At 50.0% G+C, this 15,460-nt stretch overlaps 1 protein-coding gene across 1 annotated transcript in view; it reads left to right on the forward strand.

Annotated features, from left to right (window-relative positions):
* TSHZ1 (teashirt zinc finger homeobox 1) overlaps window positions 1-13,849 on the forward strand; it is a 69,187-nt gene extending 55,338 nt beyond the window's left edge. Inside the window, exon 2 of the mRNA XM_054724028.1 lies at window positions 9,289-13,849. Within this exon, the coding sequence (XP_054580003.1) occupies window positions 9,289-12,494 (3,206 nt within the window). The 3' untranslated portion in view covers window positions 12,495-13,849. The remainder of the gene's footprint in view (window positions 1-9,288) is intronic.
* Window positions 13,850-15,460: the final 1,611 nt, after the last annotated feature.

The raw sequence follows: 15,460 nt of genomic DNA on the forward strand, positions 1-15,460 counted from the left end.
CTCGGAAGGATGCAAATGAGGAGTGGAATCCATGCACCTGCTGAATCCGTGTCTCTGGGTGCCCCAGGCGTTGGGGCCCAGCCTGCCGGAGCCCCGTCACCCTCTGCTCAATAATGCAGGGGGAGTTTGCTCTACCAAAGTGTCACCTGTCTAGGTGAGTCGTGCCAGTGTCGATCCGAAGTGACAGCCATCTTTGAGTCCCAGCGTCTCTAACTGACTTCTCTTTTATCATTCATGTTGGAAAGGTAACATATTCGACAAGATTGTTTCCTCTCCCCTGGCCTGTATCTCAGCGTCCCCCCTCCACCGTCTCCCTCGCCTGTCCCCACCGCACACCTGATCAAACCTAGATCACTGACAAAGGCTTCCTTCTCCAAATTAAATGAGCCCGACTAGCCTGGGAACGTTCATGAAGAAAGCAAGGGAAATGCTGATGAGTAACACTAATGAATCAGGGACCGGAGATCCTCCTGGAGGCGGATCCTGGGATCTCGCAGCGTTCCTCCCCGTGAAGAATGGATGGAAGTCGGTTGTGTGGCGTGATTTTAACATCTGTCCTACCCTTCACGGTCATTTGTATTTGTAATGGAACCAGGTTAAATACTTCCATTCTGATGTTGCCGGCAGGGATGGAAATGAACATTTCAATGAAATCATCCGGACTGATTCATCTGCGCTCCGTTGGTGATGGAGCCCTAATGAGAATGCTGGGACACAGGGTTTATCACATGATGAGGAGGAGTCAGTAAATCTCGGAGATTAGAATCGCTGCAGAGCTCCCCACGCATGCACGGCGCCCCTCACAGACCTCTGCTAGTGATGTGACTGAGGGAGGGACAGGGAGCTGGCCGGGTGGCCAGGGCCTGCCTCCCCTCTGATGGGCCACCAGGAAGCGTTCTCTCCCGCTGGTGAAACCCCAGCGTGGCCCCCGGACGTTTCTGAGGACCCTGTCTGAGGGACTGAAAGGCAGGACTCGGACTCGGCTTTCTTCATGTCCCTGTAATTATAAATGTCCTGCTTTTACCATGGCCTTCTCTTCGCTGAAACAGTCCCTTTGCTTCCTCAGTTGTCCGTGTGAAGCAGAGACATTGTGTTTGAACTGCTGGGGCTCTTGAACGTCTATAACTTTGGAACTCGGGCCCTTTCCCTGTGTGTCCTCCGCATGACACTGTGCCTCAGACAGAGTCCCAGGCTGTCTCGCACGAGGGACCCTCAGTGACGCCAAGGGTCCTGTGGCAGCAGTGTGAATTCAAGTTCATTCATGTGGATTGCTCAATGTATTTTCATACTGAATTGCTGTATTCGTATGTTGTATTTTCCCATGTTACCCCCTTTCTTCTAGCTAGACGATATTGCATAAAATCCAAGTGAGTTAAAAATGGGAACATGTAGTCAGCTGGCTTATTAGGTTAACTGTCAGGATCTGAATGATTCCAAATATCAAAATGGGGGGCACGGCAGAAGCTGAGCCCCTTCTGTTGAAGGAACACGTTATGTCATTCACTTTCCATCGGGATGTCTTGTCGAGTAGGAGCAGATAGGACACGTAAGTGATACTGCGTGTGAATGGGTACTCTGAGTAGCCAGGGGGGACCTGCTGGATTTTGAAGGCTAGTGTGAAAGCTGACTTTTAGAAAGCAAATCTTGTTGAGGGGAAGCCCACTTTGGATTACTGCTCCCACTTATCTGTCCGGGGACGACGATGGCGAGGAGGTGGAGTTCTGGAGACTTCGCCTCCTGGACTGGAGAACAGGACGGTTCAGGGAGACACCTTAGGTTGTGCATAATTGGGATGCAGATGGAGTGCCAGTTCGGGGAGGGGACACAGACCTAATTGCTCAGAGCCCATGTTACTGAGACTCGAGGGAATTTGGAACTTGACTACATTTAGCTTAAAAACAAATACAGCTGTTGCTTCCCAAGTCTTAACATGACTGTTGAACAGAGTAAATCTTGTTTTCTTCAAAGAAACAAAGATGTTTTTAAAAACGTTGGGCTGTGATTTGAGAAACATAATTTTTATCTAATTTGCTGAAGAGAAGATGCTTGTGCCTCATTGTATAATTACACTTTGAGATGGACACATTTTTTCACTGTGTGCATTTAACTGTAAACCGTCAGAGTGCACATACTAGTATCAGATTCAGCTCCAGCTTGGACCATACACATCGCGTATGTCCACTCTTGTTAGAGTGCACAGAATTTCATGTTGCTCCAGGTGACAGCACGTCTTCAGGGACACGCTGGCATCCAAAGGCACATTTTATGACAAAAAATATTAACAAGATTTAATTTTTTTACGAGAAGTGAAATCTAACCATAAGATCCAATTGTCTCATTCCCATTTTGGAAATAATAGGGTCTATGTAGTTTTAATTTTTCATTCACTCTCACATGCACACACTCACACATGTATACACTCCTCACCCATGCATGCACATCCACCCACACATGTACACACCCCACATGTGCACACCCACACATGTGCACCCACCCACAGTACATGCACACTCATACATGTACACACATGTACACATATTCACACTCATACCCACATAGCTACACATGTACACACATGCACACATAGCCACACATGCATGCATAACCATGCATATGCACACTCATGTGCGTACACACACATGCACTCACATACCCATGCATGCATGCACACATATGCACTCATACTCATAAACACATGCACTCACACCCACACATGCACCCCCCACATAGGCACATACACTCACACATACACATTCATGCACTCCCATGCTAGCACATGGAGGCTGGTAGCACCTTCTCTCCTACATTTCAGGGACTGCTGTGAGCACCTTCCTGTGGTGTCCTCCAGGTCTGTAAGGCTGCTGTGACTATCCTCCCTCTGATGACACGCTGGTGTCCCGTATCACATGGGATGTGTGCTCAGTATCACACTCACACCACATGCCAGGCTCAGGAAGGGCACGGAGTGAAGGCAAAGCTGTGTTGACACAGAAAGAAAGCAAAAATGATGACGTGGAGGCTTTGTTTCATTTGATTGGGAGGTCATTTGTTTCTGTAAGTAATTGTAAAAGGGGAATTTCATGCTGCAGCTACCATCCCCAAGCACACTCATTCATCAGATTCCAGGTGGTGGGGTGAGGGCCCGGGGAGCCGAGAGCACCCAGGGGGACGTGTCAGGTTTACTTTATTTTCTGAGATTCAAGAGCCTACCTCATAACACTTTTTTAGTTTAAAAATTACACTCATTTACCTGTGAAGTATATTGTTCTCATAATTTCATCACCGGAAATAAAAATTTCTACAAATACTGTAGAACATTCTGGAACATTTGAACACATATGAGCTAGAGATTTTTTTAGAAAGTTGTAGCTTGTGATGAAAACAAAGATCATGACAAATAATGACCCAAATTTAGAAGTTTCTATGAGTCCCAGCCCTCCCTTCTTCCCTCCTTCTCTCTCTCTCTCTCTGCCTCTCCCTCTGCCTAAATTTTTTAAAAAAGCATCTAGGAAAGCAGTTATGAGAATTCACTGGTAATAGTGAATTCTATCTAATAAAAGAGTAATATGCAAATTGACCATCACTCCAACACACAAGATGGCTGCCCCCATGTGGTCAAAGATGGCTGCCCCCATGTGGACACAAGATGGCTGCCACAAGATGGCCAGCAGGGGAGGGCAGTTGGGAGGGACCAGGCCTGCAAGGGAGGGCAGTTGGGGGTGATCAAGTCTGCAGGGGAGGGCAGTTAGGGGTGACCAGGATGGCAGAGGAGGGAAGTTGGGAGCGACTGGGCCTGCAGGGAAGGGCAGTTGCGGGGGACCCAGCCCTTCAGGGGAGAGCAGTTGGGGGGGACCAGGCCTGCAGGAGAGGGCAGATAGAGGTGACCAGGCCTGCAGGGGAGGGCAGTTAGGGGCAAACAGGCTGGCAGGGAACAGTTAGGCATCAATCAGGCTGGCACGGGAGTGGTTAGGGGGTGATCAGGCTGACAGGCAGAAGCGGTTAGGGGCAATCAGGAAGGCAGGCAGGTGAGCTGTTGGGAGCCAGCAGTCCTGGATTGTGAGAGGGATGTCCGACTGCCTGTTTAAGCCCGATCTGGGATCGGGCCCAAATGGTCAGTCGGACATCCCTCAAGGGGTCCCAGATTGGAGAAGGTGCAGGCTGGGCTGAGGGACACCCCCCTCCCCGTGCACGAATTTCATGCACCAGGCCTCTAGTAGAAAATAAGCCTAATTGTTACAGTAAGAGCAGATGTTGCCTGTCATGACAGCATGGATGCAACTTTAGTTCAGACACCACTATGGTGATTAAGGGAATATCAAGAAAGTCATGTGTTGTGTATAGAAGTGATCATATAGGGCATGTTAGCTTGTGGTGTAACCCATTGGTACATAACTTCTATGTGACTGTAGCCTATTTAAAGATAAAGATTCCCCGAACTCTCTTTGAAAAGTTAGTCTCTGGTCAATCCCTGTGGGTCTGGGTGTGCCCACACTTGCTTACTCCATGCTCCAACCCTCAAGGGTCGACTTTCCCATTTCTCTTCTCCTATCCTATGCTTTTGTGAGAATGAACTACTGGGTTGAAGATGGAGGCATTTCTGGGACATAAGCCCTGTGTGGAGTTCAGAAACTATAGGAACCCTTTCTCCCCTCATCTCTCACGGCCACACCCTTAGCGAAGGTGGCACGGCTCACTTTCTAACAGGGGACCTCAAGGTGCTAGTGCCAAGGGGCAAAGTTAATGGGTCTGGAAACAGTTATTGCTGGTCCTTCATGATAGCCAAATGTCCTTCGTGAAGGCCAGGTGTATGGTGTACAGGGCGTGGATGGGTACTAATGGGGTTACCTTTCTTTGCTGGGTTTCAGCCGTGTGGCCTGTAGAGGTTTTTCATGCAAGGTCTCTCGCTGGATTTCTAAACGGTATCCATCAGGGTGACTTACCTATAATTCCAATTGGGTCCTGTTAGGGGTGTGTTGCCCCTTAGATGCAGAGGGAATCATGAGGACCTGCCCTCACTGTTTGCTCTTCTCGCTTCATTTCCACTTCTCTTTAATTTTTCAAGGTTCTTCTATATTTTCTCTTCTTTTTCATCCCGACATGGCTGAAAATCAGAAAAGCTTTTGGTCTTTTCAGTAACGGTTTAAGCTCTAATTTGGGCTCTCCACTTGTATAGTTATATTGCTGTAACATGCGGCCAACTCCAGACCTAAGATCAATCCCTGATGTGCTCATTGGGAGGGGCCTCAAAATGAGGCGTCTTATTTCTCACTTAACTTGAAATTAAATTCTGAGGCCGTGAGAAGGAGAAATTGTATTTATGTTCAGGAAGTTACCTGTGGATACCTAATTAAATTAGAATTGGGTAAAAACCAGAGGCCATTTTATTGTGATTCTTGAAAATGGATTCTGTTGGGTTTTAAGTAAAGAAGTAATTCTGTTACGAATCAGGTGCTTTTGCTATTGGAACAGGGCAACTGACATTGGTCAAAGTGGTAGAAAAATGTTTGCTCACCTTATGTCAGAGCAGAAGTGGCCTCTCAGCTCTTCGCTCAGCAGAGTCAAACATCCTGCAAAAAATCGTAACTCACATCCGATGAACGGAGATGCTGCCTGTATGTTAGTGTCCTTTTGGAGGAGGGAGGAAGCAGCTCCATGTCTGTGTTCTCTGCCTTTTTCATTCCCCAATATTTTCTAACTTTGATGAAAACCTCCCACTGCCCCCGAGACAGAGGTGAAGTGACTCTCCAAGAGACCGATTATAGATTTGGAAGGAAGTGTGTTGCACGATTCTACCGTGAATCGAGGCTGGGCATTCACCCCTCAGGTGTGTGGGGGCCCCTTTTGGGAGTTGGCCCCTTGGAGTCCGTGTATTTTGATATAATGGCCATCTGTTCGTGGATATCACGTTTGCAGGTGTAAAACCTAGTTTGATGTAGATAAACATGTAATTTGGTATGATTGCACAGCTTCACCAGGTGGCAAAACAATAGCAAAGCATGGTATTTACTGTAAGCCAGTAACCAAGCAGGGGCCGGAGACCTGGGCTGTCTACTTGTCACTGCTCCATATCCATTTTCCTCATTCGCAGCCAACTCTCAATTCTGCATGCTCATGAGGAGAGAAGGGATGGGATCCACAGTTTCCCAGCCCATTCTCATCATATCTGTCCACTACATTCCCTCCAGGTCTTGGGAAGGCTGCTAACCAGAACCATGGCCTCTGCCCCGTGTGAGCCCTGACTGAAGGCTGACCTGGGCTACAGGTGACCACTGAGCTGCTGGGCTGGTGGCTCAGGAGGGTCCCTGCAGCTGATCCCATCTGAGGCCCCAGCACCCTCCTCCCCCAGCTGGGCCGCTCCCAGAAGGGGCAGGAATGCAGGGGCCGAGCAGGAGGGTTGGGTGTCTGGGGGGCAGACCCACAGGAAACCTAATATCATCCACGCCCTCAGTGTTCTCGCCTCCTCTCTACTTTTTAATATTTTCTTTTTGTTGTTTATTTTTTTATGACTACTTTTTAATATTTTCAAAAAAGGTAAGAATAAGCAAAGCCCGGTCCATGCTCCCTCCCCAGGCTGGGCCCTGCCCTCCTGGGCTCCTTCATTTCAGGGTCTGGCTAGTGGCTGCCAGCTATTTTGTTCCAGAGATGGTGTCAAATGGACAGTTGTATTTATTTATTATATTTGTTAAGCTGAAAACAGCAAAGAAGATTTTGAAAATATGGATACTTATCAACAGCCACCTCACTCCACACATGACCCAGGCACTCACCAGCTATAATTAACTGTGATCAACATGCTTTAAAGGGATTTTTCCACGGTGTGCAGTTTTGTCTTTTGCCTTTTTCATCTAATGACTTTGCCTATGTTATCAAAGCATACTTTATTATGTTGGAATAATATTGCATCACAGGACTAAACTACAGATGACTAAACCGCCGCTCACTGCTGACGATTTAGATGGTAGTTACTTCTCATGGAGCATCTTTGTGCACATGCATGGTCTGCATTTCATATCTTTAGACTCTGCTTCCAAAAGTAAAATTATTGGGCTGAAGGGTGTCAACATTTTAAAGTTTCTCTACTTTTACTCTCTTTCATCAAGATTCTCTCATGTATAGCAACATGACTGGCACATAAGAAGTTTCTAATTTTTTTTTTATTCTCAAGGGATTTATTAATCTCTTTCCATCCAATTTTTTAAAAATAACTTTTTTATTTTTCAATTTTAGTTGACATCTAAGGTTTCTGAATACTCAATACAGAATTACTTTGGGTCACTGGTTCATCCAAAGACGTTTCCTGGAGGTTTCGCTGGCAATGGGATGCTGACAGGACAAAGGACAGGGACTTGGTCCTGATGGTGGGTGGGTGGCAACATCTGGGACTGGAGGTCAGGTGACCCGAATTCCAGTCCTGTATCCACTGTTTCCCATGTAATTTGGGGAAGTCAGTCAGCTTCTCCAAGATTCAGTTTTCTCATCTGCAAAATAGGCATTTTGGTGATGCCACCTGGCAGGGTCCTGCGGGTGAGAGGGAGATGATCAAATGAAAATGGCCCGTTGGGCTGCAGGCATGGTTGTCATTGGCTGTGCGTGTGCACGGGTGTGTGTGTGTGTGCTCACAGAGACTGTGTGTGCCCACACTCTGGAGTGCTTGCCGCTGGCTCTGAAGTCCTCCGCCCGCAGGTGCTGAAGCTCTCCTGCCGCCTGCCCGCCCCGCTTCCGCCCTCTGGGCAGACAAGATGGTCTCTGTCTGTCCTCTCAACCATCCCTGAAAACATAAGTGCGCTTTGCCACATTCCCTTAGGATCCGGCTCTGATAATGTGATAATGAGTGATTACATTTAATGAGACACCCTTCTCAGGTCATATCAGTGTATTTTAATAGAGCCTTTCTGGAAAATATCTTAACCCCCAGTTCCCCAAGTAGTTAATGGAACACTACTTCAGGTAGTTATCCCCTCAAAAAAGAATGAAAATAATAAAAAGTAAGTAAAGTAGATTGGTCAAACAAGAGGTGAGGCATGCAATTTTATGTCCCTTGGGGATTAACAAGATATGGCACACGACGTTAAAGAATCTAAAATGTCCTGCAGCAAAAATGTCAGGTTTTATCTAATGATTTATATGCCTTCCAACCCTCTCACTCACAGGACAGCTGTCAATATCCTGCAGTGTCCCCTGGGAAATGCTGCCTTCAACCAAGAAGTCAGTGTGCCGTGCACATGTAGCCTGGACTGGGCTGCCGGAGCACACACTACTGGCCTTGTTAAAATCAAAGCCTATGTTTATTGTGGCAAAATACTCATGACATAAAAGTTGCCATTTTAGCCATTTGTAAGTGTCCTGTTTGGTGACATGAAACCCATTCACATCGCTGTGCAGCCATCACACCTGCCACCTGCAGAACTTTCCCTCTTCCTTCCCACTGCAGCTCTGTCCCCATTAAACAGCTCCCGGGCACCCACCCCAGTCTGGCACCCACCCTCTGCTCTCTGTCTCTATGGATCTGACTTCCTCTGGGTGCTCATGTAAGTGGAATCACACAGTATGTGTCCTTTGTGACGGACTCATGTCACTGAGCACAGTGTCCTCAAGGTCCATCCATGTTGTAGCAGGTGTCAGGATTTCCTTTCTTTTCACAGGTCACACGCCATATTCTGCCTGTCCATCCTTCTGACTGTCAGTGGACACTGGGTTGTTTCCCCCTTTTGGCTCCTGCAAATAATGCTTCTTTGTACCACCTGGCTCTTTGACACCTGCCTGGTGTCCCCTCTGGGTGACGTCTCCCTCCAGGCAGGGGTCTGGGGTGCTCGGTGGCCTCCTCCTTTTGAGTGAGGGCCAGAGCATTTTTACCACTTGTCACTGAGGAGTCTTTATATTCACGGAAACTATGTAATTCTGTCTGTGGAATACCTCGCCCTAAAAGTTGACAGCCAGGTCTCACCTGGTGGGAAGGCATGAGGGATGTGCGGGTCATCACTTAGGAAAGGAGAAGCCTGCAGGAGGGGGTGACGGGGTTCCTTCCTTTCCTGCCAGCTGCATCCCCACGTGACGTCTTCAGAAGGACCTGCCTTCCCCTTGAGGCTTCTTCCTTGCAAGGTCTTCTCCCAGGAGAGAGGCTGTCCTGGTCGAAACCTAATTTCTGCCTCCAAGGTGCAGAGTGGGTGGTCACCTAGAGGTGATAGCCTTGCGGCCTGGGAGCTCGAGGAGAAACATGGTGTGCGTGCTGGGGAGGCCGTGTCCTTGAACGTGATTTACTTCTCACCGTGTGTCATTTTTCTGCCCTAGCTTATGTTCCCGAGGAAGAATTGAAGGCAGCAGAAATAGATGAAGAAAACGTGGAGGAGGATGGGCTGTCCCTGGACATTCAGGAAGGTGACTACGTGGGCGGCGACGAAGCCGAGATCAAAGAGGCCCCGAGCTACCAGGACTCCCCCATCAGCACGGCCACCAACCAGGACGCCGGCTACGGGTCGCCTTTCAGTGAAAACAGTGACCAGCTCGCCCATTTCAAAAGCTCCTCCTCCAGAGAAGACAAAGAGGACCCACAGGGTCCAGACAGCGCCTCCTCCTACCCCCAGGACAGCTTGGCACAAATCAAGGCCGTCTACGCGAACTTATTCTCAGAGTCCTGCTGGTCCAGCTTGGCACTGGATTTAAAGAAGTCCAGTTCGACCACCAGCAGCAACGATGTGGGCCCCAAGGAGAGCTCCACCCCCACCCCCACGCCCCCCGCCACAACGACGGTGGGGACCACCGGCACCACCGCCAGCACACCCAGCTCCAGCTCCAGCTCCAGCACCAGCTCCAGCACCAGCACCAGCACCAGCAGCAGCGGTGGCTCGGGCTACGACTGGCATCAGGCCGCGCTGGCCAAGACGCTGCAGCAGACGTCCACGTACGGGCTGCTGCCTGAGCCCAGCCTGTTCAGCACTGTGCAGCTCTACAGGCAGAACAACAAGCTGTATGGCTCGGTGTTCACGGGCGCCAGCAAGTTCCGCTGCAAGGACTGCAGCGCCGCCTATGACACGCTGGTGGAGCTGACGGTGCACATGAACGAGACGGGCCACTACCGCGATGACAACAGGGACAAGGACTCCGAGAAGACCAAGCGGTGGTCCAAGCCCAGGAAGCGCTCCCTGATGGAAATGGAAGGGAAGGAGGACGCCCAGAAGGTGCTCAAGTGCATGTACTGTGGCCACTCCTTCGAGTCCCTACAAGACCTGAGCGTCCACATGATCAAGACTAAGCATTACCAGAAAGTGCCTCTGAAGGAGCCAGTACCAGCCATCACCAAACTGGTCCCTTCCACAAAAAAGCGAGCCCTTCAGGACCTGGCGTCCCCGTGCTCCCCCGAGCCAGCGGGGGTCGCCACAGAGGCCGCTCTGAGTGAGTCAGCCAAGGACCAGAAGACCGCCAACCCCTACGTGACACCCAACAACCGCTACGGCTACCAGAACGGCGCCAGTTACACCTGGCAGTTTGAGGCCCGCAAAGCGCAGATCCTCAAGTGCATGGAGTGCGGCAGCTCCCACGACACCTTGCAGCAGCTCACCGCCCACATGATGGTCACTGGCCACTTCCTGAAGGTGACCACTTCCGCCTCCAAGAAGGGGAAGCAGCTGGTGCTGGACCCTGTGGTGGAGGAGAAGATCCAGTCCATCCCTCTGCCCCCCACCACGCACACCCGGCTCCCCACCCCCCACGTCAAAAAGCAGCCCGACTCGCCGGCAGGGTCCACGACCTCCGACGAGAAAAAGGAGCCAGACAAGGAGAAGGCACCAGTCGCAGGTGACACGGAGAAGAAGATCAAGGAGGAGAGCGAGGACGCCTCCGAGAAGTTTGAGCCCACCACGCTCTATCAGTACCTCCGCGAGGAGGACCTGGACGACAGCCCCAAGGGCGGGGTGGACATCCTGAAGTCCCTGGAGAACACGGTCTCCACAGCCATCAGCAAAGCCCAGAACGGCGCGCCCTCGTGGGGCGGCTACCCCAGCATCCATGCGGCCTACCAGCTGCCGGGCGCCGTGAAGCCGCTGCCGGCCGTGCAGAGCGTGCAGATGCAGCCGTCATATGCTGGCAGCGTGAAGTCGCTGTCCTCGGAGCACAACGCGCTGCTGCACTCCCCGGGGAGCCTCACGCCGCCGCCCCACAAGAGCAACGTGTCGGCCATGGAGGAACTGGTAGAGAAGGTCACGGGCAAGGTCAACGTGAAGAAGGAGGAGAGGCCCGTGGAGAAGGAGAAGGGCTCACCGGCCAAGGCCATGTCCCCTGTGGCCAAAGAGAATAAGGATTTCCCAAGGACGGAGGACAGCAGCAGCAAAACCCAGCAGAAGAAGGGCCCGGAGGTGGAGGCGGGCAAGGCCAAGAAGGAGGGTGCAGGGGAGGCCCACACCCCCAATGGCACGGAGCCGCTCAAAGCCAAAGTCACCAACGGCTGCAGCAGCCTGGGCATCATCACGGACCACTCGCCGGAGCCATCGTTCATTAGCCCTCTGAGCGCGCTGCAGTCCATCATGAACACACACCTGGGCAAAGTGTCCAAGCCCGTGAGCCCCTCGCTGGACCCGCTGGCTATGCTGTACAAAATCAGCAACAGCATGCTGGACAAGCCCATCTACCCCGCCACCCCCGCCAAGCAGGCCGACGCCATTGACCGCTACTACTACGAGAACAGCGACCAGCCCATCGACCTGACCAAGGCCAAGAACAAGCCCCTGGCCTCCGGCGTGGCCGACACGGTCTCCTCGCCCCTGCGGGAGAGCGCGCTCATGGACATCTCCGACATGGTGAAGAACCTCACGGGCCGGCTCACCCCCAAGTCCTCCACGCCCTCCACGGTGTCCGAGAAGTCAGATGCCGACGCCAGCAGCTTCGAGGAGGCGCTGGACGAGCTGTCGCCTGTTCACAAGCGGAAGGGCCGCCAGTCCAACTGGAACCCCCAGCACCTGCTCATCCTGCAGGCCCAGTTCGCCTCCAGCCTGCGGGAGACGCCCGAGGGGAAGTACATCCTGTCGGACCTGGGCCCGCAGGAGCGGGTGCACATCTCCAAGTTCACGGGGCTCTCCATGACCACCATCAGCCACTGGCTGGCCAATGTCAAGTACCAGCTGAGGAGGACAGGCGGGACCAAGTTCCTGAAGAACCTGGACACAGGGCACCCTGTGTTCTTCTGCAACGATTGTGCCTCTCAGTTCAGAACTGCGCCCACGTACATCAGTCACCTAGAGACGCACCTGGGCTTCAGCCTGAAGGACCTCTCCAAGCTGCCCCTCACCCAGATTCAGGACCAGCAGAGTGTCTCAAAGGTCCTGGCCAACAAGGCCGTGGGCCCGGTGGGGGCTGCCGAGGACGATCTGGGCTCCACATTCCAGTGTAAGCTGTGCAACCGGACTTTTGCGAGCAAACACGCAGTCAAACTGCACCTTAGCAAGACCCACGGCAAGTCCCCGGAGGACCACCTGATCTACGTGACAGAGTTGGAGAAACAGTAGCGGCCAGGTACGCGAGGGACCCCACCCGGCACATTGCACTAAACGTCTTCACACTGCACTAGGCCCGGCCTGAGCCTCCAAAATCAGCCTTCCTTGGTTGCCGAACGGCCTGTCTGGACCTCGGTTTTTCTTACACACATTTTGTAGCTATATTTATATGCTCTTTGTCTGATTGCGCATGTCATTTTTCTTTTTCCGTGAGTCAAAGTCTGACCTTTATTTTCAACATCTGTTCTTGATGTTAAGCTATCTTTTGTAGGAAATGATGGGGCACACTACTCAGAGACACCAACTTAGCAGGAAAGAAAGACACAAATAACAATGATAAAAAGACATCCTAAACATTACAAAGTTGCCATGACAATAAAGGTCATAGGACCTAGTGGTGTCAAATTTAACCCTTTGAGGACTGTAATTGCATCTCTGTGCCTTTCACTCCAAAAAAAAAAAAAAAAAAAAAAAAGAAAAGAAACAAAAAAGCTTAAAGGCATTTCATTCAGATCAAAAGCTGTGTCAGACACAAAACTTATTTAATAATTAAAAAATGAGCTTTTATATGCAGACTGGTTTGTGAAGGGAACATGCATGCCGCTGTTGGAAGACAGAAGTTGTCTAGGACTTGCGGGGTTAGGAAGCCACAACGTCACACGTTCAAAACAAAAAACTAACAACAAACACCCCAGTTGCCACTATGCCCAAACCCTCTGGATGCTGAAGAAAATGCCACTTTTGGCAAAAAAAAAAAAAAAGAAAAAAAAAAGAAAAAAAAGTATGCAAGCTATTATTTAAAACATGTAAAAATGCTATTTCTTTTTTTCCTGTAAAATACTGCAGTTTATAGTTATTTACAAATGTAAGCTTTGGTACAAGCTGACCTTTCTATAGCGCGCTGCATCGATAAATGGAAAAAAAAATGGGGCAAATGTCGGAGTACTTCCCTTATAAATTGGCAGCATCCGCTTAAAAACTCCTCTCTCCTACCATCCCAAATGGTTACCTATCCTACCATTTTAACCTATCCGACTTTCTTTGTACCTTCTGGCTGTATGCTTTCTCTTTTAACTTTTTATATTGTCATTTTATATTAAATTTCTGTGTATATAATGTAAAACCACGATTTTTGAATAAAAATTAGTTCCTGCAGCTTGATTTAAATAGAGAAATTTTACTGGCATTTGCATCTCTCCAGATGCATGTATATCAGACAAAAAATAAATAAATGAAGACAAAGCAAGGCACTATTAATTATACGTTTGATGTTCTGTCATTAATATTGTACAGTACATTTGGGTTCACACAATTAAATCCACTGTTTTCTCAACTGTAAAATAAATCCTCACGCCGTTCTTGGTTTACGTCGATTGTCATGTCGTCATTCTTCTGCCTCGGGAGATGTTATTTCAGCAGCGAGAGGTCTTGCTGATGCAATCGACCAACGGAAATCCCACTCAGAATCATCATTTTGTGATTTGTGTGCTGACATGCCTTCACTCAAATGATAAGTATTGCGCTTTTAGAAACGATAATTAGCATTTTTAACTCCACTGGGTGCCACGGAGTTGAGCTGTTGAGTGATGGGTGTTTGGTCCATAGAGAGCCTGAGGCCTGCGTGTGGAGAGCCCTCGTGGACAGCTACAGGTGTTCCCAGTGTGTTTTCTGGGCGTCCGGGGACTTGATGGGGTGGCAGGGAAGACCCAGGACCTTGGGACCAGCTCTGCATTCTCTAAAGAGGAAAGTCTGTTAACTGTGCTTTAAAAAATGCACAGTTTTAAAACACAAGCTGCTATCTGATTCAGGGTTTGGGACCAGTCTTCTGCAGGTTGCCCTGAGCACCCAGGACTCTTCGAGGGCACCAGCAGGACCCTGGGCATGTGAGGCTGTGAGCACTGAGCCCTGAGGTCCAGGGCTCTGTATTGAGGGAAACCTCAGGAGCGCTTCAGGACATGGCATAGAGATTTCTTTTCCTACCTTGTGCTTACATTTCCGTTAAATACATCCTGAGAAAGGGTAGAATTTGGATGCTCTGTTTGGAAGCAGCTGAGCGGCTGAGCTGTGTGCACTATTGCCTGTTGTCCGGCAGGCAGCCGGGTGGCCGACCAGGTGGCCCTATTTACAGTCCATACTAATGCCCTGGACACTGGCAAGCTGGGCTACCGTCCCGACTGTTTTCATTGGTAAATAGCTCTGTCCTTTATGAGCTGTAGCCACTTAGACATTTGGGTTCAATTACTCGGTGACTGTACTTTGGGCTGCAGGGGTGATGGAGAGGAATGACAGGCCTATAATGGACCTGGGGTCCTTGAATGAGAATCCTCCAAAGTTTGCCACAGGTCTACAAACATTATGTGATTTCACCAATAGTAAGAGTCAGAGCCACAGGCATGTGGTGTGAAGGGAGGTGCCATTTGGGGACTTGGGCCCCGGGTTCTGTCCCATTGCACAGCCGCTGAGCTATTCGAAAGCTGCTTGCAACCCGAGTTCTGACACTGGGGTCTAGGCCCAGATGCAGGCTTCCTTTCTTAAATTTTTCTTTTTTAAAATATATTTTCATTGATTTCAGAGAGGAAGGGAGTGGGAGAGAGAGAAACATCAGTGATGAGAGAGAACCATTGAGGGGCTGCCTCCTGCACACCCCACACTGGGGATCAAGCCCGCAACCCAGGCATGTGCCCTGACCAGGAATAAAACCATGATCTCTTGGTTCATAAGTCTATGTTCAACCACTGAGCCATGCCAGCTGGGGAATGTTTTCTTTTTCTAATTCATTAACCCCAGTTCTCCAACCCATAGATAGTACAAGACGAATTGGTCTTACTACTATTCATACTGATGCAGGAGGTGGGGACCTAGTTATAGTTAGGGGATGCTACTCCATGCCAGGGACCAGGGACATCCTTGATGCTTCACCCACAGCAACTCACTTGGGCCTCACAGCATGGGGAGGGGCTGTTACTCCACCATTCTCA

Source organism: Eptesicus fuscus, chromosome 12 (genome assembly GCF_027574615.1).
Source record: "Eptesicus fuscus isolate TK198812 chromosome 12, DD_ASM_mEF_20220401, whole genome shotgun sequence".
NCBI lineage: Eukaryota > Metazoa > Chordata > Mammalia > Chiroptera > Vespertilionidae > Eptesicus > Eptesicus fuscus.